Below are 17,726 nucleotides of genomic sequence, written 5' to 3'. Positions count from 1 at the left end.
GGGGCAAGCGAAGGTGGCCCCGTACTTGGAATACCTGGCGTTACATACAGGAGGTCGTTAAGAGGATTATGCAAAAGTGACAGCCTGGCACAAGGAAAAGCCCCCAATAAGGGAGGAAATTGTTTCGCTTTTATCAAAAACACAAAAAAGTAGAGATTTGTGCAAAAAAAAAAAAAAAAAATCTGAAAATGTATCATTCTTTTTGGTTTCTACTCAAAAGACAAAAATCCTTGAAGTTGTGAAATTTTGACAACGCTCCACCTGTATCGGAAGGCCTCGTAGGAGTTCAAAATGGCCGACGTCCTGCTTAATAATCAGAATATGATCTTGAAACTTCATCATGTTCATCCACTTTCATCCTGATTGCTGGGTATTAGGGGTGGAGTCACTTTTTTTTTTTCATTTGCAACATTCCATGGGAGAAATTAAAATCGCCAAAACAACAAAAATCTCTCTCATTGTCATTCTATTACTTTTCCTCCTTTAATAAATTGAGATATATTTTCTTAACATAACAATTTTGGGGCAATTTATATACAAAAGTAACTTGATCAACCCCCCCACAATATTTGAAAATAGTAAAAAAAAAAAATTTTAAAACAAACTTTGCTGCTACATTGCTTATTATCATCAAAAAGTTTAACAATTGAAATTAGTCTGAAGGTATATTATCCAAATAAAAACTGCTTCCATTAAAAAATAAATAAATGAAAAAAAATTCTTATGTATGTAAACTTACGGGAGACCCCGTCGAGTATTCTTAGAGAACCAAATTGAGTCTTAGGATGTGGTGGTAAAAAATGCACTTTCATCGCTAGTAATGATCACCAGATATTAAAAAAAAAATCCAAAAAAGGTATGAAGATGCGACATGGACTGAAACAGAAAATTTGAGGTCCAACCAATTTCCTCCAAACTAACAGTATATTAGTACTACAGTAGCACAGTAGTAGTAGTACAGTACTAATAATGTGCATATTGATGACATAAGTCGGCAAGTGGGTATCATATGACAATATGGTGCTGATATTAAGGCTCAGCCAGACAGTCCATATTTGAATATTTAAAATGATCATCTTACATGTGCACATCATGCAACTAATTGGTTCAAATATTGAAAGGGAAAAGTATCTTTTCAAATCTCGGCATCAAACGCACACTTGACATTTTACTACCCAGGCAAAGGTTGCGCCGCCGCCATTTTATAGAATTATTAAGTAAGCAATTATGATAACCCAATGTTTTTACAGATAATAGCGTGATAAGGTTCTGCCAAACTCACACTGGAGCTGGACCGCTCCGTTGGGGGAAAATCAATACGTTTTATACTCACGACGCTATTTTTGAGAACGTCATACGTTGGAAAATGCTGTGTCCAAAATATATCAGAAATGTAAAAAAAAAAAAAATTAAAATAAACATCACGGCGACACACATGTACTGACCCCTTGTACGATTTTTTTTTTTTTTTTTTTATCAACACTCATAAACCTTGAATGACTATATATTGATAAAGACTGTTTAAAGTGTCATCGGAACGATAACATTTGGACTGTAAATGCGGCTCGCAAAGCGCCAGGCCTCCCAAGCGCACGCTGATGATAAGGATGGCAACCACTCGACGGGTCAAAAGCCGTTCCAACATAAATATACCATGAGGTCAATTGATAAATACTATGATGCATAGTGCTCTGGGAAGAAAAAAAAATGAAAAATTCAAAATTGTGGAGTCCGGAAAGGCCCGTGGGGGTGAACCATTTCCTTGTGGAACCCCTTTAGTTTTTAGAACACTTAAGATAAGCTGCCATGTCAACTCTTCAATACTCGCATCTGTGATAAAAAAAAAAAAAAAAAAGAAAAGAGCCTCACTCGTTTCACGCTTCACTTGATCTCTCCTGCATTCTCCTCAGCAGACACCGACAGCAGCGCTACCGGTAATATCGTCAGTCTTCCTGAATCAAGTGTGCACGTGCGTGGCGAGGATAAAAAAAAGTAGCCCATTGCATGAGGAGATATGGGGAAGCACTCGAAAGGATCATGACTACATATTTTACGAGTTTTCTACCCCACAAGGCAGGAGGAGAGGAAGACCGAAAGTCACCTGGAGAAGAAGCACAAAACAGGACGTGTACAATGAAGGACTGTCTTAGCGACTTCTGGAACCGAATAAATACCCCAAGACTGGAAAGACCGGAGCAGTTTCGGGTATGGCCCATGTTCCTCTGTGAACTAGAAGACATAAGAAGAAGAGACATTAATACTAGAACAATAACTGTGCTTTAAATAGAATAAAAGTAATAGTTACTTCTCATGAGATGTTTGGGGGGCCTCTGGAAATCCCAGGACGCATCAGGTTGCCCAATGATAAGTCCACCCCTGGTTCTGAATTCTTTCAACAACCTTGAAACATACCATAATTTCCGGCCTATGAGCCACGACTTTTTTCACACGCTTTCAACCCTGCGTTTTATGCGGTGATGCGGCTAATTTGTGCATATTTTCCTAACGGCCGCAAGGGGGAACTCGAGCGTAAAAGGTAAGAGTGACACCCTTGGAATACATGTGCCGAGGAAGTGACTTTTACCGGTATGTTGTTTTTTTTTTTTAAACCGGCCCTGTTAGCGCTGCGCTAGCGGGTTGCTGGTGTGTTACTGCTGCATGCCAGTGATTTAGGTATGATTTATTTCCTCCACCGGCCTTGTTAGTGCTGTGCTACAGTGTTGCAACTGTGTACTGTGTGAATTAAAATTTTAAAATACCTGTAATGTCATTTACAACAATAAATTAAAACAAAAATATTTTATGTACGCGTAATGAACTGAGTCTGAAATTTGCCACAAACAGGTCACGTAGCCCTTCATACGATCTGTGCTCACGAAGTAGCCCTCGGCCTCAAAAAGGTTGCTGAGCCCTGCTCTAGAAGGCAACAGGTTCCCTGTCCCGGTACCGCACAGGTGTCAACCTCAAGGCCCAGGGGCCAGATCTGGCCCACCATATGGTTTTATGTGGCCCGCAAAGGCAAATCGTGTGTGTCAACTTCCAGGATTTTTGTTCAAATTACAAATTGGAGATATTGCAAGCATTTTTTGAGTTACCAAACATTGAACCAGAGTCGAATAACACATTTTACCTTGATTTCTGATTCCATGTCAGTGTAAATCTAATCAGGCGATTATAATTTCTGATTTGTTTCACAATCCTAACGGCACTCTGAGGGAAACTGCGACTACAATGTGGCCTGTGGCAAAAATTTGCTGTACCGGGTGACCAGAATACGGTGTGGTACCTGGGGAAAAAAAAAAAAAAAAGAAGACTCCTAAAGTTAATGCCATATTGCTAATAATAACAACACTAACAGGGACACTTTTGACACTTTGCTCTCTGGTCAATACAATAAAGCAATCAGCAACGTGAGTGGGGGGGTGGGGGCCACCGTGTTTTGAGGCCTTTTTACGGCTTAATAGCCATAGGTGGGGTTTTGCTGCGTTCAGCTCCAACTACCCACAACCCATTCATAAACAACTTCTTGACACCAGCGTGTCTTTTTTAATGCAGTAAAAAAAAAAAAAAATGGGGCTGGGTTCTCTTTCAGCAACTTGGGCAAACAATTGGCAACAAAGTCCAAAAAGTCATCGTTTGAGGAGGCGCACACGAATCCAGAAAGCTCCTCCGAGGGAGGTTGAACTTTGCTCAGCGAGGCTATAAAGAAAAAAAAATTCAAAAAAAAAAAAAAAAAAAAAAACGGCAGACAATAAATGAGAGCAGTCGTCAACGACATGACGCTAGAGAAAAAGGAAAAAAAAAAAAGGACCTTCAGACAGCCGAAGATCAATTCTTCCAACTTGGCACCCGGTGGACAAGGGGTGGAAGAGCAAAGGGGGGAGGTTGGGGAGGGGATGAAGGGAAGCATTGAGTCATGGCTGAAACACAACCTGATGATCCATTTAGCATTTTAAAAAAATGTCAATCAGCCTTTCGTTGGCTGAAACAGAACATCTGAATTTCAGCAAGTTTGCTTCAGAACCAGTTGGGAAAGGAAGTAACACCTCAAAGTCAGTGGCTGTACTGCCACCTTGTGAAGAAGCATCAAAGTGCACATCACAGACTTCATCCATCTTTTTTTTTCCAGGTGAAAACAGGACATCAGAGACTTAAGACAAGATCTGGTGCTTACCTGGATTTGCCGTTGACTCAACCACATTTTCACATAGCTTATCCTCACAAGGGTCACGGGGAATGCTGGAGCCTATCCCAGCTGTAAACAGGCAGGTGCGGTACACCTAGAACTGGTCCAATTAATGTTGCATGTTTTTTGGGATGTGGGAGGAAACCGGAGTGCCCACCCGAAGGAAACCCACACAGGGGAGAACATGCAAACTCCACACAAGCGGGGCTGGGATTGAACCCGAGTCCTCAGAACTATGAGGCCAATGCTTCAGCAGCTGAGTCGCCGTGCTTGCCCGGAAACAACATCCTGAAAAAAAAATGAAAAATGTGAGTCCCTTTTACGCCGGCTACGTAAAGTACAAGGGATTTTTATGCCTTTATATATCATGACAAAATACATTGTGATTGGTCTTCTCCACAACTTAGTTTTAAGGGTACAACGTGATAATTTTGTGGAACCTGTGTGCTAGGCATTGGGGATTTTACAAATCGTACCACATGCTGGCATCATAATATTTTTCACGGGATGCCGTGTTGATGTGTGAAAGGAAACACGTGCAGAACTAACCCCCTTTGCTAGATTCTGTCGTCAATGTAAAAGGCAACACCAAATTGGTTGGGAAACATCGTCATCATCCTCACTCGTCCAATTATCTGATTGCATGATACTGTCAAGAAAGTGAAAGTTAGATAAAAGTACAAAGTAAGATATTCTATTTCGCCAGATTCTGTATCAAAAGGAAAGGAAAATAAATGTCTGGTCTACAGGTAGTGCAAAAAAAAAAAAAAAAAAAAACACCTCAAAAATGAGAAAAAGATATCATTACCAAATTGAAATCAATACTTCAGAAAATTGCCCATCATTCCAAAAGAGGTTCTGTTCATACAGTGGCATGTTTTCATAAAAAAAAAAAAAAAAAAAAAGGCCTTTTGCCTCCTTCTTCTTCTTCTTTCTTCCACTCAGGGGTTCAATTTGTCCCATGCTCGGTGGGTCATTAAACTGCTGCTCGCTCACCCGCTGCGAGGCAGACAAAGCCCCCGGCCCACCGCCACACCACACGTGGGAGTAACAACGCCTGCAGTCCGGTCGGCGAGCAGGCAGCGCCCAGGCGGCAGGCCAGGCAGTCTGGGGATCCTCCCCAGGATCAGGCCACGTCCTGGGGAGGAGATAGCGGCGTCTCCGACACCCCGACGGCGTGACGTGACCCTTGCAGGTTGAGTCTGCCCTCCCCCAAAGTCAGTGAGAGTGATGGGCTGTCAAACCTTCCTGATTCTATTTTGCTATCAATCACTTGAATCATTCTTTTTAAAGTTTAAAAGGAAGCTCTACGAAAAATTCCAGGTTTAAAAAGATCACGTCCACCATCTAGCGCTGGTGACAATTCTGTCCCTGGCATTAGATCGCGTTAGTTTAGTAATGCAGGATATCGGTTATGGTTTCTCATTCAGCTCTGTGACTCCATTAGACAAAGGAAATGATATATCGTCACCGTCTTAAGAAGTCATTTTTTAATGAAAAATGATTTTCTTTGGTCTAGGACTCAGTCGAACAGTCTTTGAACGGTTCAGGTCGCAGAGAACAAGAGTTATTTTGTAACCATTTCAAGATGTGTCTGATCAAATGGCAATAACATTGAATACGGGGTACCCCAAGGGTCCATTTTTGGACCTCTTCTGTTTAGACTGTAGAGCCAACCTTTTTGGACAATTTCTACAGACCTTTAGTGTTGATTATCATAGCTATGCACATGACATTAAATCCAGCAGTATCCCCAGATGACAACAGTTCTCCCACGTGAGGATAACCGGCTCAGAAAATGGATGGATGGATGAACAAGTAACAGGACGAACCAAAATTTCCTTCAACTAGACCACAACTAAGGTGACTGTTTTTAGTAATAAATATCTGTAGTCACTGTCTTTAAAAACTAAAGACCATGTTTAAAAGATGGAAGCTTTTGGAGATAGACAACACTCAAATGTGCTGGACCACCCAAACGAGGAAGTGTTGCCTTTTTCCATATTTTGAACAAGAAAATTGGACTTCACAATGAATTCCCCTTTTTATAACCACATTTTGACATGTAAAATCAATCAATCAGGCATAAAATTCTATTTAAATGTAAATAATTACGATGTTCATTTAATTTTAATCAAGAAACTACCATGTTATTTGTCAGATTTGAAAATTGATCGCTAATATTTAAACAAAAATGTGATTTTTAATCAAAGCGCTTTTCATACTGGTGTATTACCTACAAACAAAAAACAAAAAAATTACACATTTTGATAATTACTGATGCTGGTAAACTATGGCATCTTTGGCATCACCTATATTGTATAAATAAGTCCAATGTTTCCATTTTTTTTTTTTTATGTAGCATCATGAAACATTTTAATATGACTAATTTAGTGAGCTTTTGGACTTTTACCTTTTCAACAGGAATGAGGGATTTGAAACTATATTCACAGAGCAATGTAACAAAGCACTCCTTACATCTTTTAAAAAAAATAGCGCTTCACTTTTTCTTGTAAAACGTAACATTTTAAAATGGCTAAATATAATATTTCAACATTAAAATGATAATTTTGGTCAAAGAGATTTTTCCATATTTCTGTACAAACTACCAACAGAAATAAAAAAGGAAATTATGTTGGTAAATAAAAATTACACTCCCTTAGCGCAGCTATGCCTTATGCTTACAGTTGTGCCTAATCTAAATTATTATCCACTGCGAATGGACTACTGTATATGTATGCCCTGGAGCATGTAATCGCAATTTATTTATTTTTTAACCAGATGTTAGGCTCTTCTCATCACTCCCTCATTAGCATAGCTGACCCATCGCACTCTGGTGTTGAGTCATTAAGGTGTTATCATTTTCAATTACCCCACACCCGCCGGCTCCTCGGTCAGGCAGGCAGACGCCACACAGCGGGGGAAAAGCAACAACGTGCTAATCAACACACACACACATCTAAGCTCGACTTGAAATAACAAAAAAACGAGAAAAAAAAAAACATGACTAAAAACAACAACAAGAAAGGAAAAACAAAACGGTCCCCACTCTTCATTGGCGACTTTTATTTTTATCTGTGTGGTTTGTTTTCAAAGCACTTGTTTGCGGTACAGTGACGAAAATTCCATCATACACTTTGTAACGCGTATGTGAGACGTTCATTCATGCCCAAGGAGTTACAGACAGTACATTTCCGACAGGACTGAATTAAGCAGAAAATTTGTCTTTTTTCAGAACAGCAAAACAAGACAACACTGCTAAGAGTTTGGTGTCGTCGTTGAAAAAAACATGGAATTAGAAAACAAAAACAAAAAAAAAGTTGCAGTCTCCAAAATAAAGGATGCTTGTTAGTGGGTTTGCAGCCTTTCAAACAAACATTAGTTCCCCTAAAAAATAAAACACTGATGAGATGATACTTGAAATGGTTGTCAATTAACCCCCAACCCCCACAATTTACAACAAAGAACACACAAGTGTCTGTATGCAAGACACACAAAAATAAGTATGACTATTAAAGCAGACTTTTTTTCTTTTTGTTGAGGCTACATATTAGAAAGGCAAAGACACCTAACAAATCCTATTTTTTTCCTTTCGGGCAGCAATACAAAATAATTTATCTACAATCCCACCTAAAAGTTCTAATAGAGATGACTCTATTTCGATAAATGCTGACTTTTTGAGCGGAAATTGACTTAAATTAATGTAATACAAGACAAAGAGCACCTTAAACCCCCCCGTCGGACGAGCAGATTTTTGGAAGCAAATGGTTACGTCAACAACGCGCGTCGCACAAGAGTGGAAATGACTGAATGAATGTTTTTGGATATCTAGTTAACCGGGTGGTGTTCTACCTGTCTCCCCACAGAAATCAATGTGGACCCGCCGAAGTTGCTGATTCGGAACCAGGCGACCTCGCTTCCTCTGCCTCCTAAAAAAATACTCTCAGAACCGTGAAAGTTGTCACACTGTTTGTTACAGAGAAAAAAATGACTTCAACTCCACGCTTGCATAACGAGGAATAATGAAAATAAAACTTGGCTTTTGTGGTGGTGTGTGTGTGTGTGGGCGGGGGTAGAATGGCGCGGGGCACATACTCATCATACTTATTTCATCATACTCAGTCACTCCCAGGGTGAGATTGAAGACACGTGCCTTTCAAGTTTGAGAGAAGTTCCAGCGGCAGGAGAAAGTGGAGGTCCAATCCATATTTTCTCAATGTTGTGCCAAGACAAGTCAGGGATGCGCTTTGGTGGCTGGTGGTGCGTTCGTGGGCGTGAGGGTGGGGAAAGTCTGGCGTTTATGAGTCTAATAGAGAAGGATGCGGCGCTCGATGGCCTTGCGGCAGATGGGGCACTCGCTCATGCGGTCGCCGCACAGCTGACAGGTGCCATGGCCGCACATGAAGATCATGTTCTTCAGCCGGTCCAAACACACAGGGCACATCGTCTGCGGACGTAACAGGAAGCGCGTTAGCGGAGGAACCCGGGACTGGTAAACATTTGTTCCATCTGAACTTGGGATGAAATATTCAGTGAGTTTATCGATAAACTACGCTGAAAATTGTTGGGGGTTTTTTTTCCCCCAAAAATATTGTTCATACGTGCCTGCTACATGCACATGTGTTGTGTTTTGCTGTGTGCCGCCTCCTTAAGGACAGGGAAGCAAGAGCGAGGGAATGAGAGGAGTTAGTGACAGAGAAGGTCCGACCAATGACTGCGAGGCCAACTATGGATAACCAGAAACGACATGGGAAAATCCTTTAAATTGTTACCATAATATGGATTCAACGTGCACGCAATATGCTTGTTTGCAGCTGCGAAATAGGTATTCAGTGCAAATGAAATACTAATTTGTGAGCACGAAATAGAAAACGCAGTTCCAATCAAGTTTGGACATTGTGGCCATTGGCCATATTTCTGGCCAATAAGCCGCGACTTTTTTCACACGCTTTCAACCCTGCGGCTTATGTGGTTATTTTGTGGATTTTTTCCAACGGCCCCAAGGAGGGACTGGAGCGGAAAAGGCAAGTGAGACCGGCGGAATATATGTGCCGAGGAAGTGACTTTTACCGGTATGTTTTATTTTTTTTTTTTAACCGGCCCTGTTAGTGCTGCACTACCGTTAGCGCTGTGTTAGTGTGCTGCTGCTGTATTACTGCTATGTCTCAGTGATTTAGGTATGTTTTTTTAATTTATTTAATTGGCCCTGTTAGTACTGTGCTACCAAGTTGCTACTGTGTAGCTGCCACGGCTGTTTTTTTTTTTTTTTTTTTTTTTACAAGCCCCGTTCATGCTACTGTGTTGTTGCTATGTTAAGCTAATCTTAGGTATTAAAACTTTGAAAACGCTTTCTGTGTACAGTCTTTCTTTGTCAATATCTTGTGTTTCAATGTGGGCTTCAATGTGGGCCCTTGAGGCTTTTACACGGGTGCGGCTTATGTATGTACCAAATGGTATTTCCTTTACAAATGTACTGGGTGAGGTTTATAATACGGTGCGCTCTGTAGGCCGGAAATTACGGTAAAAAGGATTTGCAATTAAGTACTGAAAGGCAAACGTTTGGCTGATGATTGTTTATTTGTCCCACTGCTTATGGGCCATATAAAAGTGGGAGGCCTACCATAATTATAAACTGTAAAAAAAAAAAAAAATTAACCCTCAAATTAATTCTGAAAGACCGCATGAAAACACATCTTGTTTGTTCAATTTCAAATCCATTGCAGTAATGTTTCGAGACAATTGTGTTGTCTTAATATTTATAGACCTATTTTGCGGGCAATCCTTTTTGAGGATGGTAGACGCAAAAAACTAAGAAAGAAACAGATTTTATTTTGAAAACAATATGTACACAAAAGTACATAATGGCTGACAGGATATCTTTGTTTTGAAAATAAAACGGGACTGCATCAGGAACTGCATTTAGCATAAAAACTGTGGCAAATAAATAATACGAGTGACTTGCTGTGGCAAGAACCCCCTGACAGAACAAGCCAAAAGTCGCACATGACAATCGTAAGATTTTGGTCATGATCGTTATGATATCAAATGTTCTTTTTGTTTCGTCGCTAGCCTGAACACTGGCTCACCTGCTCCTTGATGTCCTGGAGCTGCTGCTGGAGCTTCTGAACGTCAGCGTTGACGTTGGTGTTGTCCTTGTCCCTTTGCAGGGCGGGGATGTTGCCGCTAGCTGTTTAGATACATCACAACCACACACAGGGACGTTAAGAGAGAAAAGAAGAGAGGAAAAAAAAAAAAAAAATCAGAGGCTCTCTACTTTTCTTTTTTACGATTCGCTCTGCGAGCACCGTTATATTACAAGCATAAGGAGAAAGCATAAGGAGAACATTTGGCAGCGCAACCCTTTAGCCTCGTGTTGCTGTTTAAGAGATATCATCTAACACGGGCAAATACATTTGGCATGTTTAAGTCCGCGGCAACTGTAAAAACACGAATGGAGCGCTGCCATAATGGCTCATCTGTGCTCTCAGTAAGGAGATAATTAAGAGAAATACATTTGAGTCTCACTGGTGAGGTCATGAAATGCAATACACGAGCTGCATTAAAGGCAATAATGCTCAGTGTTATTGGTGTCCGTTCAACAAAATGTTTATTAATGTGGTTTTAGTTTGCATTGTGTGTACATTATGGATGAAATGGTTGAGAGCTCAGGTGTCAAACCCGGGCCAAGGGGCCAGATTTGGCCCGCCACAAGATTTTATGTGGGCCGTGGACCCAAATCTAGTGTCAATTTTCATAATTCTTGCAAAATCTGAACCAAAATTTCAAAATGTCAGTATCATAAATGATGAAGTTGAGATATTACAAGCACATTTCCCTTGATTTCTGGTTCCAAAACTAGTACATACATTGATGATGTGAATATGATGAGACGATTAAATATTTTTATTGTTTCAGTCACAACAGCCCTCTGAGGGAAGCCGGAACTACGATGCGGCCCGTGAGAAAAATGAGTTTGACACCTCTGGTTTAGAGACTAAATTTGTGTACCTATGGCATATATATGAAAACAGTAGTCTTCCCAAATAAACACAAAAAAAAGACCGTTTTTTTTCCTTCATGTAATTAATGCCGTCGCGGTTCAGTAAGATACATTTTTCACACAGCTCTTGCATTACATTTCATTTTTTGTGCAAGTTCCTCATCAGCGTATATGGATCGACGTCCGTCTACCCAGTTACAGTAAGTGTGGGTGTGCGCGAGCACGGGTTGGTAAAATGAAAACAGAAGTGGGGGGTGGGGGTAGGGGAGGCCAGGGCAGCAGCGTGGTCAGAACTTTGATTAGGGAGAGGGGATTGTGGAGGCATACTTACACCAACTTAGTGCCAGATTGTTGGGCTGGAGAAGATCCTGCGATCCCCCTGCCATAGAGTTTGAGCTCCCTGCTGGGAATAACCAGTCACATTGTTACAGCGGCTACGGCTAGAAGCTGGCCCGTGGGACCAGTGGAACTACTCACTACAAGCCTCTAAAGGGAGGTTCAGAAAGATTTGAAGAAGAAGCCAGCAGGAAATAAGTAGGGGGAAAACGGAACCTTTTGAAAGGAGTCACGTGATTGACTTGCTAGCAACTCATGCACCTGATTATTAAGAGCCCGGAGGAGAGGAGGGGATCCAGTGGTAATTGCTGCCCCCCTTGCATGGGTGTATGCCTGCTTCCACCCTCCCCAACACCAAGACACAATGAAAGCATTATATTATTTGTGTGTGTGTGTATATGTATATATAAATATGAGTGTGTGTGTGTACATATGCACACACACACTGTATGCTGTGAGTGTGTATAAATACAGGGAGTCCTTGGTCCACGACCGAGATCCGTTCCTACAGTAGTGACTTAACTCAAATTTTGACTTAAGTTAAGTGGGCAGAGTCCCATTTTTGGGACATCATGATTTTCACGGATTATATCTTTCAGTATATCAAAATATTTAAGTGTTTGAAGCCATAATTTGGTACCAGGAGAGGATAACTCATCGGTCAAAGTTAGCAGTTACATTTTTGGGAAGAGATTATAAATTCATAAAGATATCCTATAACTTAACCAGAAATGAAAAAGAGGTGTTATTGCCTTGATTGTGGCCTGTTAGGAGACTTTTATCTCAATAAGGCAAAAACTTGCCACCCTGCCCATGAATGGGTTAAAGTCAAAATTTACATCATCATACTTTGAAATAAACAAGATGATGTACGTAGTATTACTGCTGAGAGGTGGATGGAGAAGAAGGGGAGGCTAAGCTTTTGTGAAGGAACCTGGCCCTCATTCGTTTCCATCTCGACAAGTATCAAAGAACCTTGTTTTGTGATCATTGTATCCGACATAGGAACGGAACCCTTCACATGCGCTAAAAAACGGGATTTGTCTTTAATAATTGTCACCACGGTCGACCGACTGAAGCCTTGGTGGTGTTGGTGTCTCTCCTTTCTCCAATCTTTTTATGATCTTGAGCTTCGTTTCCATGGGCATAGATTTTCTTTTGGATGCCGAAGCATTACTAAATGACACACCTTTCTTCTTTGGGGCCATAATGTCTAAAAAGGAGGACGAAAAATGCAAAGATAAGTATCAACCTCACAAATACGGACGAGCATTAGTCAGACAAAATGCCGGACAGGGGACCAGCGTTGTAAAGTCCAAACGTCTTAGGTCGCGACCATCTTAACCCGAGGACTCCCTGTATATACATATACACACACGTATACATAAACGCACACTTTTTTTTTTTTAATTATTATTTTTTTTTTTTTTTTTTTTTTAAATCGGTGACCTTGCAACAGTTTCCCTTTTAACTCAACACAAAAGTAGAATATGTGAGAGGTAAAATTGAACCAGAAGTGTGAACCATAAAAATAATAAAAGGCCGTGTCACTAACAGATGGGATTCAAAGATGGGAGTGCAAATGCAACCAGACCAAAGTATTTACACGCTTCGTTAAAACATACCTCATATACATGATATTTACTGTCACGGGGGCTTCGGAGCCAATCGTATTCACATTCACGACAGCTCATGTAAAAGTACATACGGGCCTACTTCTACAGAAGTTATATTACTTTCCCCATTAGGCAATAGTACATTCATTGATGAAGCTAATTATAAGCATTGATAAGTCAAAATTGATGTAAACATAAATGATGCAAACATGAGAAAGGACATGCTAAAAACAAGGCGGCAGCTAAAGGAGGGAAAAGAAGGCAAGAAAGTAAAGGAATTAAAAGGGAACATGTGGAAGATTCACTCACTAATGTCATCATCATCATCATCCACATCATCATCATCATCATCATCATCTGCGGCATCATCATCATCCTCCATACCTTTCCCCCCACAACAAAGCACGAAGGGGGTACGGCGCTCCACCACAGCCCGACACTGTACGCACTTCTTCATGAGGCTGGCACAGTCTGGACGGATAAACAGGGAAACAGTTCACATCCCTTTGCATTTCGTAAATTTCATAAATGTGTACGGTGGCGACATTTTGACGTGCATAACTTACTCTCACAAGCGCACATGTGGCCGCAGGGCTGGAACAACACAGCCGCCTTTTTGTCAGAGCACACCACGCACTCCTCAATCTGTAGGTGACACACAAACGGGGAATGGATACCATGTGAACAAATACACAAAGTAACATGATGAAACTCTCGTGCTATCCATCCATCCATGCATTTTCTTTGCCGCTTATCCTCACAAGGGTCGCAGGGGGTGCTGGAGCCTATCCCAGCTGTCAACGGGCAGGAGGCGGGGTACACCCTGAACTGGTCGCCAGCCAATCGCAGGGCACATGGAGACAGACAAAAGTCACACTCGCAATCACACTTCGGGGCAAATTAGAGAGTCCAATTAATGTTGCATGTTTTGGGGATGTGGGAGGAAACCAGAGTGCCCACCCGGAGAAAACCCACGCAGGCACGGGGAGAACATGGAAACTCAACACAGGCTGAGCCGGGATCGAACCCGGGACCTCAGAACTGTGAGGCCAACTGGCGAAGTTTACTTAATTATTACCATATTTCCATACATAACGGTCCCTTCCTGAATACAGGCTGCAATAATAATAACAATCAACGCCTCAGTTTTTGCTCCGTGAGGAAAAAAGTAGGTAGGACACAGAGATCAGAGAATTGGTTCTTTTTCCTGTATTTCCTCGAATAGCAGCATCCCCTTGAATTAACGCTACGTCTCAATTAGTGGGTGGGTATGACGTCAATAAATACATGCCTCCCTTTTTGTCCTCCATCAGGGGAAAAAAAAAAACTCACGGGAAGCAGACTACTGTTACGGCATATCCTGAAATAGTGGCTCTTGTTTGAATAGAAACTGCGTCTCGATTAGTTGCCAGGTGACAGGAACAAGAAATAATAAATAAATGTCTAAAGTCAAATAAATAATGATCAATAAAAAAAAAAAAAAACCCAGGTAGTAATATGACGCAAAGAACAGATGTTTATGATTAACGTACTTACGTCCTCAAATAGTGGCTCCTATTCCAATTCCTGCCAAATGCCAATCAATACATATTCATTTCCCTAAATAGGTACACATAATGCGCCTTTATGGCTTTGTTTTGGGAGTGTTTTATCACAGGTCTACCAAGGACTTTTCTTGTGGCACATGTGATATAACTTCCTAAAATGGATTCACGTAATAGGGCCACAAGTAAAGACGTGGTCTTCTTTACTCCAATAGGAAGCGAAAGATCAAGAAAACATGGAGCTACGCTGAACGTTTGCGATACCTTGGTCCGTGACTGGACCTGATCTTTGCAGATGAGACACTTCTTGACACGCGGCGAGCAGAGGGAGCATGTGGCGATGTGGCCGCACGGACCGAAGAGAGTGTCTCTCTTCATATCGGAGCACACCATGCACTCCTCCAAGGACTCCATGTTGCTGTTCAGAGATGGGCTGCGCGTGCCCACTTGGCCGCTGTGAAATCACACAGTGAACGACATCAGGAAATGAGAGACCGGAACGAACATATTCAACTATTAAAGTGTCGCTATGCTGCTCATTTGCTTTTCTAGTTGTCACATTTTGGCTTATATGTCCTACTTTCTGTGGATACATAAATGTCTGCCTTTAATGAGATGGGAACGTCAGAACTCAACCACCCAAATTAGTTTTAATCGTAAAAACAAAAAAAAAAATCTACAGTGTTTTCTGACAATCAATCAACAGCATATGTAAACACTTTTGAGCTCAAACATGGACGAGCCAAGGGATCATTTATTGCACCCTCCCCTTCTACTGTGGTAAATTAGTGAATTTAAAATTAATCTGTACCTTCAATATTTTATTTTTGAAAAATAGTAGATAAATTAAAAACAATTTTAATTTTTGCAAAAAGGATTACATATAGGTTGCATGTTACTGAAGAATTTAAATTCAGATATTAATAAAAACTATATTTTTAAAATTCTGTTGTAAAATGTTAATTATAGCAGTTATTACTAATTATTTTTGCACAACTGGAGTTAACTGACAAGTATCTTCATTTGCTTTTTAAAAACAAAAAAGTTAAATGCCCAACTGTATCTTCGTTGTGAAAATAATGAATAAACGGCAATCAAATATATTGTAATGATCAAAAACTATTTCGTTAAACAATATTTTAAAAGGTGATGAATTTAGTAATAGAATTTGAAAAACATTAATCGCTTCACATATGTTCATTCCCGAAGGTTCATTCAAATTGTCAATACTGCATTCAAAACTTACTAAACACAATATTTGTCTTTTTTTTTTTTTTTTTTTAATTTAACAAGAATGGAAAGTCTTAGGTCCCGAGTCCAATCCTGGACCCGCCTGTGTAGTTTGCATGTTCTCCCCGTGCCTGCGTGGGTTTCCTTCGGGCAATCGTTTCCTCCCACATCCCAAAAACACACACCATTATATTGGACACTCTAAATTGCCCCTAGGTGTGATTGTGAGTGCAGCTGTTTGTCTCGATGTGCCCTGCGATTGGCTAGCAACCAGTTCAGGGATGGATGGAATGTCTTGCGTAGTGGTATATGAGACTGCTTAATACAGTGTCGAGTGCTACGCTCTTTAGCTGTGGACTCCATATTGTTTACCTGCTCTTCTCTTTGTGGCATTTGGCCAGCGCCTTGCAGAGGCTGGGGTCAGGACACAAATCCAGAGGCGACTGGCCCTTTTTGTTACGAATGGTCAGGTCGGCTCCATTGGCGGCCAGGAAGCAAGCGATGGACGCTGCGCTCTTCTTCTCTGCCCCCTGGGTGCCCAAGCCCATAATTAACTGCAGGGAGACATACAAACGGGCGGTGAGCCACAGCAGACGGAATCAGAAGATCCATGTCGGAGTGGCGTCGGATCACGAGCAATTATCCAATCAGAGAAATGTTTTAAGAAGCCTCTCTCGTAGCATGACCTATTCTGAAATGTCATTATTGCAACATCCCCCTCATCAGAGTGTGACAGTCGTCAGCATGTAGACAATGTAGCTAATTCTGTTTGCATCTTGAAGAGGGGACCAGGAGCTGTGATGTGGGACAAAGGAAATAAAGTACCGTGTACATGAGAGACCCGACACATGAAGGGAAAAAAAAACATTGCCATGTGTGTGCTCTCGTTGTGCGTTGTGTACTCAAGATGATCAAAACCCCATCAAACATATTGATGTCTTCCATAGGGACGTCACCGGGTTCTTTTTGTCATTTTAGGATGTAGTTGCCGCGCACCCGGAAATTTGAAAGAGATAATAACCAATCCGAGATAAACTGTGATAGGTAAACTGGGAAACGAGACTTAACAGGGCACGAGGTCGTAACAGAACCTTGAGGTGGAAGCATTCCTGGTTACAGGCCGAGATCAGCAGGCTGGTCAACAAACCAGCACAAAGAGATGAACTCGAGAACGACCGGTCATGGACGGGAAGCAGAGGACTGACGGGGTAGCCTTCTCAAGTGTTCCACGCTGGATTGTGCAACACCCTGACACGGATTGCATCATCAATCAGGCCCCAAATAGGGCACCGTCACTGACTTGGGCTAGTAGCACACGTTTGGCTGACAGACTGACTGGCTAGGAAAACGTAATTGGTGGACAGATTGGATCGTGTGTCAAAAAAGGTGGCGCTGTAACACGTTTGACCGAAGAAATTGGGTTTGGCTTAAGAGACACACAAGATGAACAGTCAACAAAAACGGTTGCTCTCTATTCATGCGCGGCAACAGTGTGAGCTTCAGGTCGCTTCGAGATTGCCTATCGTCCTGTTTCATGTCACAATTAGGGAGTCTTGGGGCAAAAAAGTCTGGGCACCCCTGTTTTTAGAGATCTTGAGATTTTGCCTCAAGAAGGAAAAGAAAAACAAAAAAATCTTACACCACAGCATAAACAGGATAATTTAAATATTAAAGAAGATTAATCGCTGATAATTTTACAGAACCATCAGATAATTGAACCTCTGATCACTTTGATCACAAGGGTAAGAAAATGGTCAAATATGGACAGCCTTTCAGTATGTGTGTACTCCACTTAAGACAGAACGAATGTCGCA

The 17,726-nt window shown here is 41.3% G+C and overlaps 1 protein-coding gene and 1 long non-coding RNA gene across 6 annotated transcripts in view; both read right to left on the bottom strand.

Moving 5' to 3' along the window:
- Nucleotides 1–2,107: 2,107 nt before the first annotated feature.
- Nucleotides 2,108–4,432, bottom strand: LOC133511209 (uncharacterized). The gene is made up of 3 exons (XR_009797821.1): nt 4,175–4,432; nt 2,306–2,400; nt 2,108–2,229 (listed from the first exon to the last, which is right to left on the bottom strand). It is a non-coding gene; the product is annotated as an uncharacterized LOC133511209 (long non-coding RNA).
- A 2,803-nt stretch (nt 4,433–7,235) lies between these two features.
- Nucleotides 7,236–17,726, bottom strand: part of mib1 (MIB E3 ubiquitin protein ligase 1) — a 71,676-nt gene continuing 61,185 nt past the window's right edge. For 2 of the 5 annotated variants that reach the window (XM_061838926.1, XM_061838924.1), the window contains 7 exons: nt 16,285–16,466; nt 14,947–15,136; nt 13,705–13,783; nt 13,448–13,609; nt 11,518–11,589; nt 10,273–10,373; nt 7,236–8,633 (listed from right to left, as the gene is read on the bottom strand). In XM_061838926.1, the coding sequence (XP_061694910.1) occupies nt 8,493–8,633; nt 10,273–10,373; nt 11,518–11,589; nt 13,448–13,609; nt 13,705–13,783; nt 14,947–15,136; nt 16,285–16,466 (927 nt within the window). In that variant the 3' untranslated portion in view covers nt 7,236–8,492. The remainder of the gene's footprint in view (nt 8,634–10,272; nt 10,374–11,517; nt 11,590–13,447; nt 13,610–13,704; nt 13,784–14,946; nt 15,137–16,284; nt 16,467–17,726) is intronic. The other 3 variants (XM_061838925.1, XM_061838928.1, XM_061838927.1) reach the window with 3 other exon arrangements.

This window comes from Syngnathoides biaculeatus, chromosome 13 (genome assembly GCF_019802595.1).
Source record: "Syngnathoides biaculeatus isolate LvHL_M chromosome 13, ASM1980259v1, whole genome shotgun sequence".
NCBI classification, from domain to species: domain Eukaryota; kingdom Metazoa; phylum Chordata; class Actinopteri; order Syngnathiformes; family Syngnathidae; genus Syngnathoides; species Syngnathoides biaculeatus.
Note: the sequence above shows the minus strand (reverse complement) of the source record. Positions and strands in the feature narration are given on the sequence as shown.